We start from the raw sequence: 22843 nt of genomic DNA, 5'->3' as shown, positions 1-22843 counted from the left end.
AAACATTGTGTTACAAAGGTTAACAGCTGTGAGCAGCATTTTAAGAGTCAACTACTAAATAGCCTAGTTTAGATGTTTAATTCTTATTGATTATTGAAATTATTCTTCCTTGTTTGAGACAAAGGGTGAGCTAGAATAGCAGTTTAGGATAAGCTGAAAAATACATTTGTGATTGAGTTTTCTTTAGCATACATCTAAAATGAGAATTGTAGGGGGGAAGGAAAAAAACCTTTGAATTAGAAATAATTTTAAACTAAAACCAAAAGGTCTAAAAATGAAAGAATGAATGTATCGTTAGAGTTTTTCCTGAAACAAAGTTTTGAAATTGTTTTTAAAATTAGGATAACAGACTATGTGTTTCTAATTGAAATTTTCTAATTTTTTTTTCCTTCAGTGGCTTTCAAAACTGTTTCAAAATACTGACCAACTCCATGACCCCAAGGCACTTTTCACAGGTTCTCCTTGTTTTACTTATTTATCAAGTGAAGTTTTACCCTTTTTTCTTTACATGGTCTTTTCTGATTCTGACATAGAATCTGAAAATGCTGGTTTTTATGGTAGAATCTTTGCTTAATCAACAAAATAAGGTGAAAAGTGTCCATAGAAATGCTTGTTAACTTTGCCGTAGGAGAGTTTGAACTGCCATTCTAGCAGGGGGAAAAAAAATGAAAAGAGTTTAATAATTAGTAACACTAAAAGATAAAGGGAACATTGATAAACAGTCAGCTCAGTGAGGTACACATAGTATATTAACTATTTGATTTTGTTATTTCTAGTCATCTTTGTATCTTTTTAGGAATTTTTTGTATTTCAAAAGATACGGTAAAACTAAAAAGTATTGGTATAGATCCTTTGATTGTTTTGTGGGAAAAAATATAACAACAAATGCAGTGGATATTAGCCTTGATTCCACATCAGTATCATCTCTGGAACTTTGTGGAACACAGGCATCTGTATTATTTAAAAGCTCCATAGATTATACAGTGGACAAAAGGCTTGAGGAACACCTAGCTAAAGTACTATAGATTGGAGTAGGAAGGAATCTAGAAGAAAGTAGATCAGCTAGGAGACTCTTACACTACTCTATTTTTTAAAGGTGAATAGTAGCATAAATAACAGTAGTGATCATGAAAATACAGAAAGATAAGTCAAATAGTCATACATAAGTCAAAGTCAGAGTGAGCAGTTTTAATGAAAGTAAAGGGGGAAAGAGTCAATGATGATGCCAAGATTTCTTGCCTGGAAAAATATAAATAGCCATTTCCATCCAGTTTGGAAATGTCTGTGTTGAGGTGGGAGCAGGGAGAAAAGAGTAGACAGGCAGGTTGGCTTGTCATAGGGATAGTGGTAATGATTTAGTTTGGAATGTATCCCTTGGAAGTGAAGGACTGGAAGCTCTCTCTTGAAGTTGTAGCTTTGAGGGCAGATGAATGACCCAGTGGAGTGATGGTAATGTATAACTGAGGACAGATCCTTGGAAGATACCAGTAGTGTCCAGTTTTACATAAGTACTGCCCATTCTACCGTATGCTCCCATGGCACAATTGCCTTGCTTTTATCATAGTTATCACTTACCAGTTCACTTGTCTTTCTCACTGAATTTAGTTACTTGAGTAGGACTCTGCCTTTTATCTTTGTATCCCTAGTACCTAGCACCTTGCCTTGTAGATTTAAGGCACACACACACAAAAGAAAGAAGCTGATATACATATTTCCTTATAGTTTGAGTCTAATCTTTTTGTATTCATAACTTATAAATTTTAACTTTGGATACAAATTTTTTGTAATGAATTTATGGTCATATCTTTTTAAGTGAGTATATTAGATTAATTTAACCTTTTGAAAATGGTCCAAATTATCATTATTAGTATCATTCCATTTTTTTATTAAAAAAACTGTAAATAATAGCAAATATAGATTAAAAAAATTTTTTGTTCTCAGAAAATGAGAACTAATAAGGATATTGTGTGTGGTATAATGTGTCTCTGTGTGTGTTGGTATTAGATGATAATTTTGTGTATGTGTATATATATTATATACTCTAATTTCACACACAAAATTTTGTGACCCCAATATCAATTGCCTAAATTTTGGAGGTGAAATTTGTACTCGTTGTAAAATCCAAACATCTGAGAACCACTGATCTAAACTGTACTAATTTATTGTGCTTTAAGTGTAGATATATTGATGCTCATTGCAAGGGTTATTTTAGACCCCCATGCCTTTAGAGGGACATCTGAGTATCCCCTATTCTCATTTATACAGAAATTGCTCTACTTATATAGAAATTCCTATTCCCATTTATATAAAAATTTAAGTCCCAGAAGTTTCTCCGTAAGTCCTTTGCTTACACTAGACAAGAGATCTGTGTGGTGGTACACATTTCGGTAAAGTTGTTTCACAGGGGAATAACAGATACTGATGCCATTATTTCTAACTTCTCTTGATTCTTTTCCATCTCTTGTATAGGATGTGTTCAAAGTTTTACATTTCAGTTAACTGTTTTTATCATAAATATGTTTATAGTAAGGGTGTGTTCCATGCACAGAAGATGCACCATGGGCCAAACTGTGTTTATAAATGTGAACTTTTATCTATGCAGTGTTTTGTTTTTTAATTAAATTTGACTCTTCAGTTTGCCCCAAGTCTCAATTGCTCTGTGTATTATTTCACCAGACTTTTGAGTTTACAGTCTTGCCATAGACCCATGGCTTTAAGCCATGGCTGCACAGTGGATTCATTTGGGGAGCAGTGAAATAAATGACCAGTTCCCACTTAAAACCAATTAAATGAAACTTCTAGGTGATTCCAGTGTGCAGCCAGAGTTGAAATCACTGCCAGAAATCTAACAAATAATGCAGTTGCAGAGACTAAATAACTGCATTTGACTGACAAAAGACCATTTGTTTGTGGCTAGTAGAGTCAGTGTACTTTGCTTTAGTGCAAAGCTTTGTTCATATCCATGGAAGTTCATAAATTAAAAACTCATAAAGAGAGGCAAGGTGGTATAGCGGTTATGCGCGTGCACTTTGGCACTTGACTGCCAGGTTTGATGTGTGCCTTTGAGAAGGTTACTTAATCTCTCTATACTTCAATTTCCTTATCTGTAAAGTAAAATATCTGCCTCAATGGGTTGGTATTAGAATTAAATGAATTAATATTTGTAAAGTACTTAAAACAGTATCTGGCACATAGGAAGCATTACTTGTGTTAAATACATAATTTTAAAAATTAAAGGTGTATCTGTAGCTACCACCTGGATGCATTAAGGGCATTGAAGATTGAATGGTTTCTGGAATTTCTATCTAGACTGTTCTATAGTGTCTTTCTTCTTCAGTATTAGGATTGCTGTAGTGTTTTTTCTTTTCTTTTCTTTTTTTTTCTTGACCCCCTTTACTTTTGTATTTCTAACTTTTTATGTGAAAGGTCCAGCCTTTTTTAGCACATTAGAATACTGGGTTTTTCCCTTTATCAGAGAAATGACTAGTCGCAACACGTTAGGTGTAAGATGCAGGTTTTCAGGTGGTTCATTTGTTTGATTCTCAGGAGCTGCTTCAACACCAAACATCTTGGATGTTTTTGTCCCACCTCTATGTGTGTCACTATATCAGATGCTCAAGAATACTGAGAAAGCTGGTCTGTGTGTGGTTTAGCTATGTTCGTGAGACAATCTTGTCCTGATCACTTTGTTTTAATGTCTTGGAATGGCTGCTGAACTTGTTTCCACTTGGTCATGAGTTTCTCTGCTTACTTCATATTAGAGAAAATGACCTTTAAATGTTCTTTGAACTTGAATTTGGTAATCTGGTCATCTATTTGGTAATATACCTAAGTAAAAGTGAAAATTTTCTGAATTTCTAAAAGTTTAAGACTTGTTTGTGATACTCAAGGTAACTCCTTGTTTTTGTTTTCAGAGTATTTGATGACCCTCAAATTTAATGAAATACAGTTTTTATTTTGTAACTTTTGCTGTGTTCACAGCACATCATATTTTAAAATGAAATTTATTGAGGTACAATTTATATACAATAAACTACACACAAAGTATATAATTCACTGGGTTTGACAGATGTATACACCCTATATTCTTTTACCACAATCAAGACACAGAACATTTCTGTTGCCCCCCAAATTTCCTCGTGCTCCTTTGCAGTCATTCTCTCACTCTACTCTTGGTCCAACTGATCTCTTGTCCCTGTAGATTTGTTTTCATATTTTAGAATTTTTATACATGGAATCATGTGATACCTTCTCCATTGCATTGTACACCATTTAAGGACCACCATAGTGCAATGTTAATCTTTGGTATCGTGATTCACAAGGCTAAACTGACAAGAATGACATGCTATTCTTATCTTAAATTGGCCTCAGATTTACACTTGCTAAATGTCTTATCTTCTGTGCTTTATATTCTGTCTTTTTATACTGAGAGTTAGAATAGAGTTATTGAAAAAATAATATTATTTCTAATGTACTTCTAAACATCAAATGGTCCCAGCATGTAAAAATGCATGAACCTTAGCACCTCTTATTCATTTATTCATTTATAAGTAATTCTTTATCTATGTAATGTGTTACCAATAATTTCTTCTTAACCTTATAGATTTTCCAAAAAGACCCAAGTACTATAATCAAAGAATTTAATAGATGTGATTGCATTTCCACTTGCAAGTTTGGTTTTTTTTTTTTTTGACAATAATGTGAAGTGAAAAAAAAAGATAAATTAGCTTAAAACAGTGGAGAGAATCTCCAGAAAATTGACTTTGAACCTATTGGTTTCCTAAATGTCTCGTAACTAATATTTTGAGAACACTGTTTGAAGTATTCAAATTTTACTGCTTATTCATCACTATTATCTATTGACAGTTATGAACTGTAATTTGAATTTTACTCTAGCAACTATTTAATTTGTAATTTTTGGTGTTTCTTATAATTTTTGAGCACGGTGAAAATTTAAATATTTTCTCCCCCATTAATGGGGCACCATGATTAACTTCTATAGCTTATATAAGTTATAGATCAAAAGTAGTCTTTACCTTTCAATTTATACTTTCTAATGGGAAAAATCACACCTGGTTTTAATAGAAAACTCTTTATATAAACAAGTGACAGAGTACTATAAGGATGGCAGATGCATATGGGGGAATTGTAAGATGATCAAATGGGAGGCAGGTGAATCCTCTTGAAGAACATGGGAATTCAGTTATGTTTTGAAGGAAAGAAATTTGCTATACCAGATCGCATGAGAGAGGTTAATTCAAAAAGGAAGAATAGTATCCATTCTAAAGAGACAGTTTAGAGATTCCATTGGTTCACCTGAGTTTGGACCTGTAATACAGCTGTTCTTGAGCAACAGTAAATAACTCCTTAACTTATTATACTTGGTTCTTACAAAGACAGCTGCAGTCAAAGTAATAATATCTTAAACTAATCACAAAATTCTTAAAAATGGAACTCTTTTTTTTTTAAACAGCTCTATGATGTATTTATTTTATAACTGGAAGTTCGTACCTTTTGACCCCCTTCACCTATTTTGCCCACTGCCCTACCCTCTGCCTTTGGCAACTACCAGTCTGTTCTCTGTATCTACGAGCTTGCTGTTTGGTTTTTTTTTTTCCTTCTTAGATTCCATAGAACTTTGTCTTTTTAATCAACTAATGAATGTGCTATTTTTTCCTAGTTATTGTCTTTTCATAGGAAGTAACATATTTATTCTTTAGTTGTTGCATATGTTTGTGAAGGTGAGTTTAGTCAATAATTATGGTATTATCCTGACAGTAGAACCAAGCTTCAAAATAATTTGGTTCATCCGACTTCCATACTGAATTTGGTTTGGCAACTTTAAGTTGGCATCACTTGTGTTTTGAATTATTAATTTTTTAATTAGTGTTTAAAAAATTTTAAATGTAAAGAGAATATAATGAATAGAAGTCATGTTAATGTGAACTTCATTCTAGAATTTTATGAGGCCATCAGGTGACTTTATCTTTAAGACCTGGCAGAGCTTTAAGTTGATCTTAAAACGATGTATTTGAACAAATGAATACTGATTTCTTCTCTAGATTTATTATTTTAGTCTGACTATAAAATGTTTATTAACTATTAATTTCAAGTTAGGCTGCAGGACATATATATATTTAATTGTGTTTTCTAAATATAATTTTTTAATTGCCCAGAATTCTCTGTGTTAGGGCAAAGTCGAGTGTATGCATTAATTAGAGATTTTCCTCTCCTTCTCTCCATTCCCTTCTCTTCCCTTCCCCCCCCTTTTCTCTCTCTCTGTCTTTCTTTTTAACTAAGATACATTCATATTTTTATAGGATGCCTGTAAGAAATAAGAAAATAGATGATTAATCACAATGATTTTGAGTCATCACAAATACCAATATATAAAAATCATTATAAAGCTCATTAATTCATTGAGACCTCTAATTGATTGAACTTTTTTTTTTTTTTTTTTTTTGCGGTACGGGGGCCTCTCACTGTTGTGGCCTCTCCCGTTGCGGAGCACAGGCTCCGGATGCGCAGGCTCCGGATGCGCAGGCTCAGCGGCCATGGCTCACGGGCCCAGCCGCTCTGCGGCATGTGGGATCTTCCCGGACCAGGGCACGAACCCGTGCCCCCTGCATCGGCAGGCGGACTCTCAACCACTGCGCCACCAGGGAAGCCCTGGAGACTCTTATATGTTAGTGAAAACATTAAATTGAAGTTTGCAATCAGCTTGATAGGCTTACGGACAAAATATGAATCCTTCCTCAAAACTTTAGTAGAGCAGATAGTAAGCCTTAAAACTACATAAAAAATTGAAGTATTTAAAGAGAATTTTGAGTGTGAGAAACTAGAGGTCATCTAAAAAGCTGAAGGGCGATAGGTTTCCACATATATATAAACTCGTCTTTGTATCTCATAACTAGTAGAATAATTCTAGAGTAAATTGAGTTTCACAGTATACAGTGTCATAGTAAGGACTCTGAGAATTTATAGTAGATGCCTTTGGCGGCTCACATAGCATACCATTGGTCCTTGGGTGTGGTGGACAAACACTGAGCTCAGAGGCACTTGACCCCGACCGAGTCCCATTTTAAATGTGTGTTGCTTTCTTTTCTACTTTTCACCTTTTCCCAACACTGATGGAGCCCACTGAGGGCATCCCCTTCTTCAGTGCCTAAGTGTAGACTAGAGGTACAGGTTGTTAACAGCCCTCAGTTAATGGGGGATAGTAACTGATAGATAAATGCTCCAGCCTCCCATCCTTTAGGCATACAATTCCAGAGGCTTTCTGTGTGCTTCTGTGTTGCCTACAGCAGCAGCCTCAGTAATGCACCCTTGTATTAGCATTTTCTCCTCCCTTAACTTGTTCTCCCCACTCCCTCCTGTTTCATAGGGTTCCCTCCTAAATAGACTACTTGAACCTAGGTCCTTGTCTTAAGTTGTACCTTCTGTAGAATCTAAACTAAGAAGTCTTAAAAAAAGGAAATCTGTTTAAATATGTTAAACATAGCTTTTCCCAAATATATTTGATCATAGAACTTTTGTTTGAATGACTTCTATTACCAGAAAATGTAGTAAATTTATGTATCTAGGGCTTCCCTGGTGGCGCAGTGGTTGAGAGTCCGCCTGCCGATGCAGGGGACATGGGTTTGTGCCCCGGTCTGGGAAGATCCCACATGCCACGGAGCAGCTGGGCCCGTGAGCCATGGCCCCTGAGCCTGCGCGTCCGGAGCCTGTGCTCCGCAACGGGAGAGGCCACAACAGTGAGAGGCCCGTGTACTGAAAAAAAAAATAATAATAATAATAATACTGTACCTTAATGAATCATTTGACATCAAGTCTGATGAGTAAAGTCAGGAATACTCTTATGAACATCATAGGTTTATTAAAGTATCATTAACCAAAATATTTGCTTTAAAGACTTTACTTCCTGTAGTCCTACTTAGATACTTGATAAATAACTACATCTGAAAGATGTTACTAAAACTGAGGGGTTTTTCTCTGAGAATGTAGAAAAATTTGTTTGCCTGCTTGTTTTCAGTGGACAGTTATTGCCAACCTGCTGTATAACAAATTAAGAGCCCTGTCACTACACAAATGTTAGTGATTAATGAAAATATTATTGTATAAGAACATAACCATGAAAAAAGAGAAAGCTTTTCATCCTTTTGGGGTTTAAAGTCAATTTTCAGACCAAGGCTGAGACTGATACATATTCATCTTAACTGAGCAATGTGTGTGTGAGGGCATATTTGTACCCTTATTACTCTTTCTGGTATTGGTCAAACTAGAAGGCTAATAGTTTGGTTTTCAGCTCAGTATGTGCTGGGCTAAGTGCTTAAAATAACCAGTAAAGTTTTTCAAACTTTGAATAGGTAAGTGTTGTTAAATTTGAACTATTATAATTCCTTTTCTGTTAAAAAAAAAACCCAACTCTTAAATACTGGAATCTAATTGTCTCATCTGGGGAAAGAACTTGAATATAATTATCACCCCCAAATTTGGTTATTGTGTTTATGTTTTTAAGTTTATTCTGTCACTAAACAATTGCCTATATTTGAACATGTGGCAAGAGAACCTAAATTATGTCTAAGAACATTGATTGAAGCCAACTTGATAATTTTTGTTTACTCTTTTACCTTTACAATTATGTAAATGTTATTTATTTGGCTGTGGCATATTCATACCTTTCTTTATCAACTCACATTGATTTTTCAAATTAAATACTATGACTGATCTAATTAAAAAAGAAAAAAGGTAGTAGCTAGAAGTAATGCTGTGGCCAGATAATATAGTCAGCTTATAATTTTTATTCATCTTATAGACAAAACTTTGGAGAGGTTTCCAAGGTAATTTCTCTAGCAACATTTTTGCACTAGGATTATAATTTTTTAAGTGTAGTATGCCTACAGCAAGTCCAAGTGTATCAATACACAGCCATTTAACTTGCATGCTAATTTATGTTGCCATCTCACTTATCAACCCCTTTTAATATAGAAAACTGATAAATTTGTAGAGATCCAAAAAAATAACAGACAAGAAGAAGGATTAAGTGGCTTCTCTGTTGCTGCGAGGTCATATTGCCCAATGGTAGCAGGACAATTAATGTTTGAATGCCCAGCCATACTTGTCCCCTACCAGGATGTTTTTGGTTTATAAATTGATAACTTGTATATGTCTACTTATATTTATTAGTTTTATTCAGCTTCACAAATCCATCTGTTTAAAATGGTAAAATTTATTTGGTTATCAAATCATCATGGTTAAAATGATGAATCCATTTGCATAAAGGAACTTCGAAAATTATGAAGTTTAAACTTCATAGAATTTTACTTCATGAGTTTGCTTTTATTCATCTTTAAATAATTGTAGATTATGCTGAAGCTTTTAAGAGCCTGACGTATTTTAAGTCAACTTAATTTAATTTTTTCCTTGTTTTTAGTGGGAGATTTTGATAAGATCTGGCGAGAACATTGTGAGGATGAGGAAACACTTTGTGAATATGCTGTTGCAATGAAAAATTTGGCAGATAATCATTGGGCAAAAACTTGTGAGGGCGAAGGTCGTATTGAATGGTGTTGTAGGTGAGTGTTTTTATGAATTAACATTTTTGGTTTCTAATGTATTATTTAAATTCTTAAGTCTAAGTAATGCTGTATATGATTCATTGTACCAAAAGAGAAATGTTTTAAAACAGATGATGTCTTTTACATAGCTTCTCCCCATTGCCTCACTTTCTCTATGTTTATTTCATTCACCTTTTTTAATCAAAATGTTTTTCTTTGATATAACTTAAATTTCTTTGTTTCAACTTTTTAAACGTATAACTTTAAATACATTTAATATGTTTAATTAAGCATCGGTACATTTAAAATATGAGATTTAGTACTTGACTCATCATTAATAAGTTATAATATAGAAATTTCTTTAGATAATTATATTTGGATTCAAGTAAAAATGAATACTTTCCATTCTTTAAAGCTGAAAACATCTTAAAAGTTTCCAAATCATGAATTTTTATATGTGATTCAGGGTATTCCAGCACTTATATTGACTTTGGATAATGTTTATTTTCTCATAGCAGAGCTTCTAATTTTAAAAACATCAGAAAATGGAATACTGCTGATCATTTCTCTCAAGTGGTAAAATAATAAGAATGAATTTGTATATTGACTGAATTTAAAAATCAATTCCCAGAAAACAAAACATTATCTTTCTGCTTGGACAATAAGTTTATGGTAACTTTTGGTTTATATTTCATTTCAATTATTTTTTATTCAAAATTTCTGTTTTGATTTCATTTAAAAGTTATGTAATAGTGCCTATTTCATTTATTCAACAAATAATCCAAAGAAAAATATGTATTTTACTTCGTTCTTTTATTTATTCATTTAATAAATAATTTTAAATGATTGTCTACTGTGTACCAGTCACATCATAGGTACTGTGAGTATAGCACTCAACCAAACAGATAAAATCCTTGCTCTCATTGAACTTACATGCTAGTGAGGGTTAGAAGCAAGAAACAATACATAAGTTAAATATACACTAGGTCAGATAATGGTAAGTGCTGTGAGAAAAATAAAGCAAGGAGAAATAAAACAATTTTAAATAGAGTAGACAGAGAAGGCCTCACTAAAGTGATGTGTAAAAGACATGAAGGAAGTAAGAGAGCAAGCCTTAACAAGTCCAGAGGCCTTGAGATAGGAGCTTGCTGGCACGTTTCAGAAACAGCAAGGAGACCAGTGTGGCTAGAACAGAATGAGAAGGGGAGAGTGATAGAAAATAAGATAACAAACAGCTAGTTTTTGTAGGATCTGTGGACCATTGTGAAGACATTGGCCTTTATTCTGCATGAGATGCGAAGTCATTAAATGTTTTAAGAAGAAGTAACAGGATTTTACTAATCTTTTGAAATGTGTCAAGGATTTTTAAGAACTAATTGTAGTGTTAAGATAGACTATAGAAAAGGCAAGGATGTTAGTAAGGAAACCAGTTAGGAAGCTGCTACAGTAATCAAGGCACAAAGTTATAGTGAAACAGTTTTCTTGGAGAAGGAGAGAGTGAATGGACAGACGGTGTGGTAGGATTAATGCTCAAATGAGTATAATGACTTAAGAGAGGAGCAGGGGAGATGGTGATGTATACATGGTGGGATTATGATGATATGTAAGAAGTGAGCTGAAAATGTGAGGTAGGTGAGGAACAGTGAAAAGATTGGTATTATCAGTGGATTGTGGAGCCAAAGAATTGTGGAGTTGAGGAACTAAACGAAGGAGCCAGAATAATAAGAAATGAGATGCTTGGGATTAAAATGTTTGTTGTTGTTTTTTTTTTTTTTTTTGCTTTTTCTAGGAAAAAAATGGTTATAAATGTGACTGTTCTACGGAGTATACATTTCTCCTTCAAGCTAAGAAACGCAAATTGAGGCATACTACTGAGCCAAATATTTCCCTTGTGACACAAAGTAATAATGTAATCCAATCAGGAAGTCAGTACCATCGCTATTTAAGACCAACGTTCTTTGCTCTTAGCAGCACTGCTTTTAAATTAGTATTCCAATACATAGGCAAGCTCTCAGACTTTATTTCAAATACCACTTTGATATGTGGTATTCTCATAGGAGCATTTGCTTGTACCTTCCACTTGAATAATGAATATGCCTCATACTTCACTCTTTCTTTTTCCTCAGATTTGTGCTTTTATCATTAGTTTTTGTATCTACATGTGTTCTGAAAGAGGTTATTTTTAGGTCAAACTGCTGAAAAAGAACATTAATAAGAATTTAGGTCAAACTGCTGAAAAATAACAGTGGCAAAATATGGTAAAAAGATTTTACTATGGAAAGTAATCCCAAGAGAAGTTTTATAGTGTCTTTACTTTAAACTTAAAACTAGGTTGGGGAAAAAAGGCTTCAAAGCAATATTGAATTTTGAAATGAGTTATCTGTAGTTCTAACTTGGGTTATATGTATTTCCTTTCCCTGTTGACAATTCTAAGAGAGCAGTGTCACTCTGAAAAGCTAAAATCAGCTTTAAAAGGGGTTTGACAAAAGTTTGCTTCCAGTAGTTATACTTAAAACTTTAGAGGAATTTGATATGTGAAATAAGTCTTACTGACATTACCTTGCTGAGATTTTGTTGACTGTTTAGCTTGAAGAATTATACGTAAGATTTCCTTCTAAAAATTAGTAAAATTTTATTTGTAATATGAAGTATTTAAATTAGAAACAAAACCCAATATAAAGTTATAGTTGCATGTTTAATAAAAGAATTTGCCTTTTCTAACTCTCCACACAGAGGAACATATAAACACACCATTTCCTGAACCATTTGAAAGTAAATTGCAGATGACATGACATTTCATCTCCATCTCCTACATAACCACAATACTATAAACACATTAAGACAATTAACAGTAATTTCCTAAAATATCTAGTTCATAAAATTCCGATTTTTGTTATTGTCCCCATAACATGCTTTATAATTTTTTTCCCCTAAATCAAGTCTTATGCTTTGGTGGTTAAATTTTTTAGGTTATTGTTTTTTTTTCCCTAACATTGCATTGTTTTTAGAGAAATGTCCGTTGATTTGTAAAATATACCACATTCTGTATTTTGTGATTGTTGGTTCGAGGTGATTAGTAGCATTGTTCAAATATTCTATATATCCTTACTGATTTTTCTTTTTGGCCTTCTATCAGTTACCAAAAGAGATGTTTCCAAGATATCATTTTACTTAATTTTTCTGTAATAATTTGGCTCTTCTTTAAAGATTTCATTTTTCTGTTGAAGTTCTCCATATTTTCATCTATTCAGTTAATATTTTTCTCTATTAAAAAATTTATAATAGTTATTTTATGTCCTTGTCAGCTTATTCCAACATAAAATTAATCTGTGGTTCTGTTTCTTTTGGCTGCTTTTTCTTTTGGTTATGGATCATTTTTTTCTGCTTCATTGTATGTCTGGTAATTTTTAAAAATACACTGGGTTGGCCAAAAAAGTTTGTTCAGGTTTTTCCATAACAGCATACAGAAAAACCCGAACGAAATTTTTGGCCAACCCATATATACTGACATTATGTTTAGAAGAGACTGGGGTGAATATTATTTTCCCAGAGAGGGCATGGTTTTTTCTCTGATAGGCAGCTGGGATGAGAGATTGAACACTTTGATCTAATCAGGAGTTAGGCTGGGTTGAAGCTGGATTACCACTTTAGATAGTTTCAGTTCACATCTGGCTTCAAATGCCTTGAGAGTGAGTCCTGTTCTGTGTATATTACAGGTACCAACCTGTAGCAGGACTCTGGGACCTAAGCCCATGGAAGAGTGCAGAGAATTTTCTTTGCTTTTTTAATCCCACTCCAAGTCTCCAGTGCTCCCCCCTCCCCCACCTTTTTCTTACTTGAAAAAAGACCTATGGGGGAAGGCAGGAGAATGGGGAGAACAATCTCTGCATTTGGGTTTCTTAAAGTTTCCAGTGTGTCACTCCATTCTAAGCAGCCATTGAAAGCTCTGCTGCTTTTCCTTTAACCGAACAAAATTCCTCTACCTTGGAAGGCTTGATCCTTCACTCATGCTCCTTTTCAGCAAATGCACAAAGTGCCTGTGATCCCTTCCATTAGACCTCCTTGCATACTCAATTCTCTTGATTTCTTTTTAATACATTATTTTTTAGATTGTGTAGGTTTTTTTCTTTTTTCCTAGTTATAGCACAACTAGGGGTCTGTTGTGATTATCTGTATCCTAATCCAAAACTAGCTTTGTGTCTTTGTTTTGGATTTATTTGATTGTTTTATCATGGTGCCATTTAACTACTTCATCAGTCTCCTTTATTTCTTATAAACTGAACGTTGAGTCTAAAGTGTTGATTCAGGTCCCAGATTTTTGCCAAAATATTTATTAGGTGAATCTGCATACTTCACATTGCATCACGTTAGCAAGTTCTTATTGTCAGGTTATTCCACTATTAGAGATGATAAATTTTGCCATTTGGTTAAGGTGGTAACTACTAGATCCTTCCATTGTAAACTTATGTTTTCCTTTTGTAATTAGCAAGTCATACGTAGAGTGATATTTTTGGCTTGTGGATCAATCCTGTCTCCCAACAATCTTTCAACTAATAGGTTTACTCCATTTATTAAATAAATTTGGGGTGGTAAAATGATTTTTTTAATTGTATCATTCCTTGCATTTATTAGCGGTCATTCTTCTGTAAATAAAAACTTTCCCTTATGAACAGGGAATGATTACATGTTTTCTGGAAAGGTTAGGTAAAAGTAAACATATACATGTAATTCTTTCTGTTTAATTAGCAATTTTTAGAGTAAGGAGTTGGTGTAATAGTCATTTCTAATTGTGACAAGTGAGTTGTGGTTTTGTAGTTTTTGTTTGGTTGGTTGGTTTTGTTTTGGTGGGTTTTGTCTGTTTGTTTTTGGAATATCACTGTAGGCTCCTGGATTCACTTTTTCCCATCTGTCTTTGATTTATGTTTGAGTGTGTGTTTGTGTTCAAATTAATCTGTATTTAGCCAGTGGGAGCCTCTTCAAAGCTGGCTTCTTGGTTCTGACATCACCTTTGAGCACTTCTTGCTCTCTACTACAAGATAAGCTTTACCTTCCCAGTCAAGACCTATAATCAAGGAGCCTTAGTTTCTTGTAGTGAGGAATAGAAATTAAGATCTGGGCACTAGATATGCTTCTGGGGTGTCCTTTCTTCTAGAATTTTTCACTGAACAGAAATATTATATAGTCTTAAATTCATAATTGATATTTGCTATTCAAATGTAACATTACAGGTTTTTTTGCCTAACTTCTTTGTTTTATATTTGTATAGTATCTCTTCTGTTACTCTGAAGGACTTAGTTTGGAATAACATCAACATATTTGCTTTGTTCTATAGTTCACATAAAATGGTTTCAAAATTACAGTACCAATTCTACTTCTAACAATAAACTGAGTGAAGTTTAAGATTTCTTTGCAGTTAGTTCTTTCGTCTTTAGAACATATCTCATTAAGGGTCAAAATACTGTGTTTAAAAGTTACTTGAAACAATTCTTTTGTGTATGGTTATGTTACCAATTTACTATGCAGTTTGTTTCACTTCACTTTGTTTTATGGTTTTTTTTCTTATTTTCTTTTAATCTGGGGGAATATAAGGCATTTACATGGTTCAAAAGTCAAAACTTTACAAAAAGGTATACTCAGAATAGGCTCCCTTCCATTTTCTTCATTTGTTTCTTGTTTCTCCTTTTTGCAGAAATAAGCAAACTCATACAATGTATATACATGTATCCACCCTGTCTTATCTCTTCAAGTGGTACATGTCATATACTCTCTTTTGTACATTTCATTTTTACTTAATATTATGTCATGGAGATCATTCTATTTGATATTGTATTAATCAGGGTTCTCCAGAGAATTGGCTCATGTGTTTGTGAAGGCTGACAAGTCCCAAGATCTGCAGGATGAGTTGACATGCCAGAGACCCAGGAGATCCAAACCAATGGTGTAATTCCTATCCTGAGGCCAGCAGGCTCGAGACCCAGGAAGAGCTGCTGTTTCAGTTTGAGTCCAAGGCAGGAAAAATTCAGTGTTCCAGTTCAAAGGCAGTCAGGCAAGAAGAATCTCTCATACTCTGGGGAGGGTCTGCTTTTTTGTTTTATGCAGACCTTCAAGTGATGGGATACAGCCTACACTCATTAAGAAGGACAATCTGCTTTACTCAGTCTACCCATTTAAATGTTAGTCTCATCCAGAAATATCCTGACAGAAATACCCAGAATGTTTGACCAGATATTTAGGCACCCCGGAGCCCAGTCAAGTTGACACATAAATTGACCATCACAAATATATAGATGTCTTCCTCATTTTGTCAAGTTACATACAAGCTTTTTCTGTTACAAATAGTGCTGCAATGAATAACCTTGTGCGTATTCATTTTGTATTTTTGGCATTGTATCTTTGTAGATTTGTAGATGTGGAATTGCAGAGTAAAAGAGTAAATGCATATGTGATTTTGTTGGATGTTGCCACATCACCCTCCATAGAGGTTATATCATTTAATTCCACCAGCAAAAATGACAATACCTGTTTCTCCAAAATCTTACCAACAGAGTATGTTGCCTACCTGTTGAATTTTTGCCAGTCTGATAGATGGGAATTGATATCTCTGTGTGATTTTAATTTACGTGTCTCTTATGAATGATGTTGAGTACATTTTCATATACTTAGGAAATATTTGCCTTTTTTCCTGTGAATTATGTGTTTGTGTTTTTGATGCTTTTTTTCCTAACGGTTTTTGGTCCCTTTTTTCTTGATTTTTTTTTAGAGCTCTTTATATAATTTAGAGATAATGTGCCCTTTTTCTTTGAGTTTGTATCTTTTGCCATGCAAGTTTTTGTTTTGCCATGCAGAAGGTTTTTGTTTTCACATAATCAGATATATCTGTCTCTTCCTTTATTGCTTCCAGATTCCAGTTGTCTTAGAAAAGCTTTTCTGATTCCCAGACTGTAAGAATTCCTATTAGAAATTCACTCATGTTTTCTTGTAGTACTTTTATGGTAATCATTTTTTTTTTTTTTACATTTAGATCTCTGACCTCTTTGGAATTCATTCCAGTGTTTGTTGCAAAGTATAGATCTAACCCCCCCAATAGTTATTTATTTCTCCAACATCATTTATGAAAATGTCTACCTTTTCTACAGTGATTTGACATATACTTACGTGATATACCAAGTTTCCCCACATAATTGATTCTGTTTTAGGACTTCCTGTAATGATTCCTTGTCTATATCATTTAATCCATGGTATTCTATAACATTCTTCCCCCTCCCCACCACCATTCTTCTTTCTCAGGATTTTCTTGGTTATTCTTGTTTTTTTTTTTTTTCACCATATGTACTTTAGAATCAACTGGCCTAACTACATTTTTTAGTTTGTATTTTTAATGGGATTACATTAAATTTTTTAATAACTGGAAAAAAGTGGACTTCTTATAATGTTGAGTCATTGTATCCATGAAAAAGTTATATATCCTTCCATTTGTTCTAGTCCACTTTTGAATTTTCAGTAGTGTTTTAAGGTTTTCTGTATAGTGATTATGCACATTTCTTATTATGTTGATTCCTAGGTACTTTATCATTTGTTGCTATTATAAATGAAATCTTTCCTTGAGTTGTATATCCTAACAGGCTACTGTTTGTATACATGTGGAGGCTTTTGATTTTTGTATGTTTTACATCCTGTTTTACTGAATTCTCTTACTGTTTGTATTACTTTGTGATTGATTCTTTTGGATTCTCTAGGTGTATTATCATATCTGTGTATACATAGAGTTTTATTTCTTTCTCTCCAATTCATTGACTAATTATTTTTCTCTTGTCTATTACATTAGCTATGTTTTACTCATTCAGTGATGTGTTTGGTATGTCCCCATTATATAAATTGCTGGCTTTTTTGGCTGATATATAGATACAATTTACCTGTTTGGAAGTATTCACCAAGCTCTGATTGATTGATTGATTTTATTAGGAATAGCTGTTGGATATTGTTGAATGTCCTTTCAGCATCTATGGAAATGAATAAGTTTTCTCCTTGATTTGTGAATATAGTGAATTATATAGAAGGATTTTTTATATTGAATAATCCTCATATTCCTGAGATACATACTCCTTGGTCATGTTTGATTCTGTTTGTTAAAATTTTATTTCATATTTTACATTGATATTTATTTTTGTATTTTATATTTCTGTATTTTTTGTAGACATTCTCACACCTACTTATCATTGTATTTGCTCCATAAAAAAAATGACTTTAGAAAATTTTCCTTTGTTTATATGGTCTGGAACTGTTGAAACAGTTTTGGCGTTGCCTAATTTGTACTTGTGTGTTTTATTTATAGAGGTGACTGAGTGATGGCATGGAGAGGTCATTGCCATTGAAAGAATTTATTACTTACATGTCCTGAGAGAAGTGGGCATGCCATGTCACACAGGGAAGCACCAGATTTGGTCAGGAGGCAGAAGCAGGAGTGAAGGGAAAAAATAGACCTGATCCTTTATAGGGTTTACATGGGAAAGGCAAAGCAGGGTAAACAGTATAGGACTGGCTAGTTTGAATAATTTTGGTGGGCTTTGGAACATAGGAGCTGTCCCTAACTGTCTGGTACCTGGACCTGGGTTAATCTAGGGTATGGGAAACATGGACTTGTGTGAGAGTTAAATAAAGGAAATGGTTGGGTTGCACATGAGAGGCGCGCTCCCAAGTAAGTTGTTTATTATCTTTAGGAATTAGCTAGCCTTGGGAGAGGCAGTTTCTCCCTGGGTCTGTAAGGCCCTCCCAGATATCAGAACATCCTAAGTTACAGAAAATTAAAAGCTTCATAAATACAGGGGTTATCTGGTTTTTGAAGCCTTGGTAGAATTCCTCAGTGGATACTGATGCTTTTTGGTGAAGCAAGTCTTTGATAACTTTCTCTTATTTCATCTATGAATTTTGGTTTTGTTTAAATTTTGCAATTTAACTGCAAAATTAACTGCAGTTTATTAATTCTACCAGTAATCAAGAGTCAAGTTTAATAAATTTTCGTATATTCCTATATCCTATATTTAATATACTTACCTAGAAAAATTATCTGTTTCATCTAAGTTTTCAGCTTTATTTGTATAAAGTTATGTAAATTAAAGAACCAGTTTATGTATTTATTTGTTGGTTCTGTTTTTTCCTAACATTAATATCTTAGTCCCTTTTTTTTGTTTGTTTACTTTTTCCCCCTAATCCTTTGAGTTGGATATTTATTTTATTTATTTTGATTCTTTCATTTGTATTGATATAAATATTAAAGGTCTGAATTTTCCTCAGGTCACTATTTTAGTGCATTTCTTAGATTCTGACTTGTGGTGGTTTTGTTATTGTTTTTTAGAAGTTCTGTGATTTTTATTAGTACTTTGACTCCAGAGTTATTTAATTTTTAAAAAAATTTGCAGGTGAAATGAATTTTTTGTTTTATTTTGTTATTAGTTCTAGCCTTATTGCATTGAGATTGGATGATTTTGTCTGTATTATTTTTCCTATGGCTCTTACTGTGGTTTTATTTGTGACCTAATACATGTATATGGTAATTTTTGTGAATATTCCATGTGCACTTGAAAAAGAATAGAGAGAGTGAAGTTTGTTATGCAGTGATAAGATAAACGTTATTATGTTTTTAGAGCTTCTGTAACCTTACTTATTGTTCATTTACTTGATTGAGAGTGGTGTGTTAAAGTTCCCTGTTTTTAGTTTTGCCTGTTTCTCCATGCATCTCATGGCGTTTCTGCTTTGTGAGGATGGCTGCTATGATACAGTACATGGCTTCACTGGGAATTGTGGTCTTCAGCATGATAAAGTATCCTTTTTTAATTCATTTAATGCTTTTTATTCTCTACCAGCCACTTCTTCAACATTTCCCAGTCATCATAGATGAAGTTCATGCTTTAATAATCTTGGCAACTGTGATATCCTATGAGTTCTTACATACTAAAAGCTATTTTTCTATATTTTTGTTACAAGATGCATAACTTGGCTAGATATAAAATCCTTGACTCACACTTTCTTTCTTTCAGTTTTGAAAAAAAAAATGTTGCTCTATTTTAGTCTCATTTTGTAGCGTTTCCCCCTTTTCTCACCCCCCCCACACCCCCCTCGCCTTTTCCCTTCACTCTATTGAACCATTTGAAAGTCAGTTGCAGAAATCACAAGATTTTTGCTCCTGAATCCTTCAGTGTGTATCATTGCACTTAGTTGTTATCCCTCTTTGGTCTTCTTTAATCTAGGAAAATTCTCGGTCTTTTATGACATGGACATTTTGTAAAGTCAAAGTTTTACAGACTGTCTCTCAGTTTGGATTTGTATAGTTGTTTCTTTGTGATTAGGTTCAAGTTAAGCATATTATTAGCAAGAATATCACATAGGTGATATTGTATCCTTCTCAGGGTACTACATCAAGAGGCACATGATCTATTCTGTGTTCTTTTTTTTTTTCTTTCAAATAGTCATTATTATTTTAGAGCAGTTTTAGGTTTACAGCAAAATTAAGCAGAAAATACAGGTAGTTCCCATACACCCTGACCCCACACATGGGCAGTCACATCACAGTCAACATCCATCTGTAGTGCTACCTTTGTTACAGTTGATGAACCCACACTGACACATCATTAGAATCCAAAGTCCATGGTTTACATTAGGGTTCACTTTTGGTATTATATATTTATGGGTTTTGACAAATATATAATGACAAGTATCCACCATTATAGTATCATACAGAACAGTTTCACTGCTCTAAAAATCCTTTGTGCTCCAACTGTTAATTCCTTCTCCTCCCAACTTCCCCCTGTACCCAGCAACCACTGACTTCTTTACCGTCTCCATAGTTCTGCCTTTTCTAGAATATATGTAGGTGGAATTACGGTATTTAACCTTTTCATATTGACATCTTTCACTTAATAATGTGCATTTAAGGTTCCACCATGTCTTTCTTGGCTTGATAGCTTATTTCTTTTTAGTGGTGAATAATATTCCATCATCTAGATGGACCAAAGCTTGTTTATCCTTTCAGCTACTGAAAGATATCTTGGTTGCTTCCACATTTTGGCAGTTATGAACAAAACTGCTGTAGAGACTTCCCTGGTGGTCCAGTGATAAAGAATCCACCTTACAATGCAGGGGACACAGATTCGATCCCTGGTCAGGGAACTAAGATCCCACATGCTGCGGGGCAACTAAACCTGTGCACCACAACTATTGAGCTCAAGTGCCTCAACTAGAGAGCCTGCGTGCCACAAACAACAGAGCCCATGCTCTCTGGGGCCCGTGCGCCACAACTAGAGTGAGAAAACCCAAATGCCACAACTAGGGAGAAGCCTGTGTGGCACAACGAAAGATCCCACATGCCTCAGTGAAGATCCTGTGTGCCACAACTAAGACCCGAAGCAGTCAAAAATAAATTAAATAAATAAATAAATAAATAAATCTTAAAAAAAAACCTGTTGTAAACATCCATGTGCAGGTTGTTGTGTGGAAGTAAGTGTTCAACTCTTTTTGGAAATACCATGAAACTTGATTGCTAGATTGTACGGGAAGAGTATATTTAGTTTTGTGGGAAATTACCTAACTGTCTTCCAAAGTGACTCTACCATTTTGCATTCCCACTAGCAGTGAATGAGAGTTCTTGTTGCTCCACATCTTCACCAGTGTTTGGTGGTGTTAGTGTTCTGGTTTTCGGTCATTCTAATAATGTGTAGTAGTATCTCATTGCTATTTTAATTTGCATTTTCCCAATGACGTGATATGGAGCATCTTTTTCTTAAGCTTATTTGATATCTGTACCTTCTTTAGTGAGGTGTCTGTTGGGTCTTTTGCCCATTTTTTAATCAGGTTGTTTGTTTTCGTAATGTTGAGTTTCAAGGATCCTTCATATATTTTGGATAACAGTCTTTTATCAGATATATCTTTTGAAAATATTTTCTCCTAGTCTATGGCTTATTTTCTCATTATATTGACATTGTCTTTTGCACAGCAGAAGTTTTTTATTTTAATTAAGTCTAGCTTCTCAGTTTTTTCTTTTAAGGATTGTGACTTAGATTTGGCAATGACTTTTTAGGTATAACACCCAAGGTCATCTAGATTTTCTCCTAAAAATTTATAAAACTCTCTTAAGAGTTTTAGAGTTTTGTGTTTTACATTTAGGTCTGTGATCCATTTGGAGTTAATTTTTGTGAAGAGTGTAATGTCTGTGTCAGGGTTCATTTTTTGGCATGTCGATATCCAGTTGTTCCAGCACTATTTGTTGAAAAGACTGTCTTTACTCCACTGTATTACTCCACTGCTCCTTTGTCAAAGATCAGTTGAATGTATTTACATGGATCTATATCTGGGCTCTCTCTTCTGTTCCATTGATCTATTTGTCTATTGTTCTGCCTACAACATACTGTCCTTGATTACTAATATAATAGTATAGTTATAGCTTTATATTAAGTCTTGAAATCAGATGGTGTCAGTCCTCCAACTTTGTTCATCTCCTTCAATATTGTGTTGCCTATTCTGGGTCCTTTGCTTATCCATGTAAACTTTAGAATCCATTTGTTTTATCTATAAGATATTTTGCTCTGCTTTTGATTGGGATTGTGTTGAATGTATAAATCAATTTGGGAAGAGCTAACATAGTGACAGTATTGAGTCTTCATATTCATGGAATATCAATTTATGTAGTTCTTCTTTATCCTCAGTTTTCTATTTAATTTCAAATTTGAAATGTTTTTCATATCTGCATTGCTTAATTATGTATAATTGAAGTGTTATGTTACAATTTTCTTCTCTTTTATAGCTGTTATTTTCTGTGTTTTTGAGAATTTTCATCCACTGAAAAGTTTTGATATCTTTCTCTTCCCTTCTAATAGAAACTTGTATGATTGCTGGATTCATTGGACATTTCTTTTATGTGTTTTGTCTTTTATGTTGGACTGTCTCTAGAGGTATAGGTAGAGGTTTGGGTGCTTGCTTTGTTTCTTAATTCCAAAGATCCTTGCTTGATTGCTACAGATATGAAAGTGGAGTTCCTTTAATAAATATTGTCCTCTTTTGGCTGATTTATGAATTTTTAATAGGTTTAACTTATGTCAATATGCTCTTTATTCTTAATTGCTTCATTCTTTCCCTTTATCAACACATCTCCAGAGATACCCCCTTTTTTCAAGGTGCTTCCTTTCTCCCTCAGAAATAATATCTTTACGGAGCTCTCACCTTTGGTGACAGCCCTTCCCATATACTTTCCAAACTTTTTCCTTTTGGTCTTCCTGTGCCTAATGCTTTGTTTCACT

At 33.9% G+C, this 22843-nt stretch overlaps 1 protein-coding gene across 1 annotated transcript in view; it reads left to right on the top strand.

The window, feature by feature from the left end:
• SAMTOR (S-adenosylmethionine sensor upstream of mTORC1) overlaps nt 1-22843 on the top strand; it is an 87418-nt gene that overhangs the window by 4413 nt on the left and 60162 nt on the right. Inside the window, exon 2 of the mRNA XM_081244850.1 lies at nt 9434-9575. Coding sequence (XP_081100976.1) covers nt 9434-9575 — 142 coding nt within the window. The remainder of the gene's footprint in view (nt 1-9433; nt 9576-22843) is intronic.

This window comes from Mesoplodon bidens, assembly GCF_964165515.1.
Source record: "Mesoplodon bidens genome assembly, chromosome: 9".
In the NCBI taxonomy this organism is placed as follows: Eukaryota; Metazoa; Chordata; class Mammalia; order Artiodactyla; family Ziphiidae; genus Mesoplodon; species Mesoplodon bidens.
Note: the sequence above shows the minus strand (reverse complement) of the source record. Positions and strands in the feature narration are given on the sequence as shown.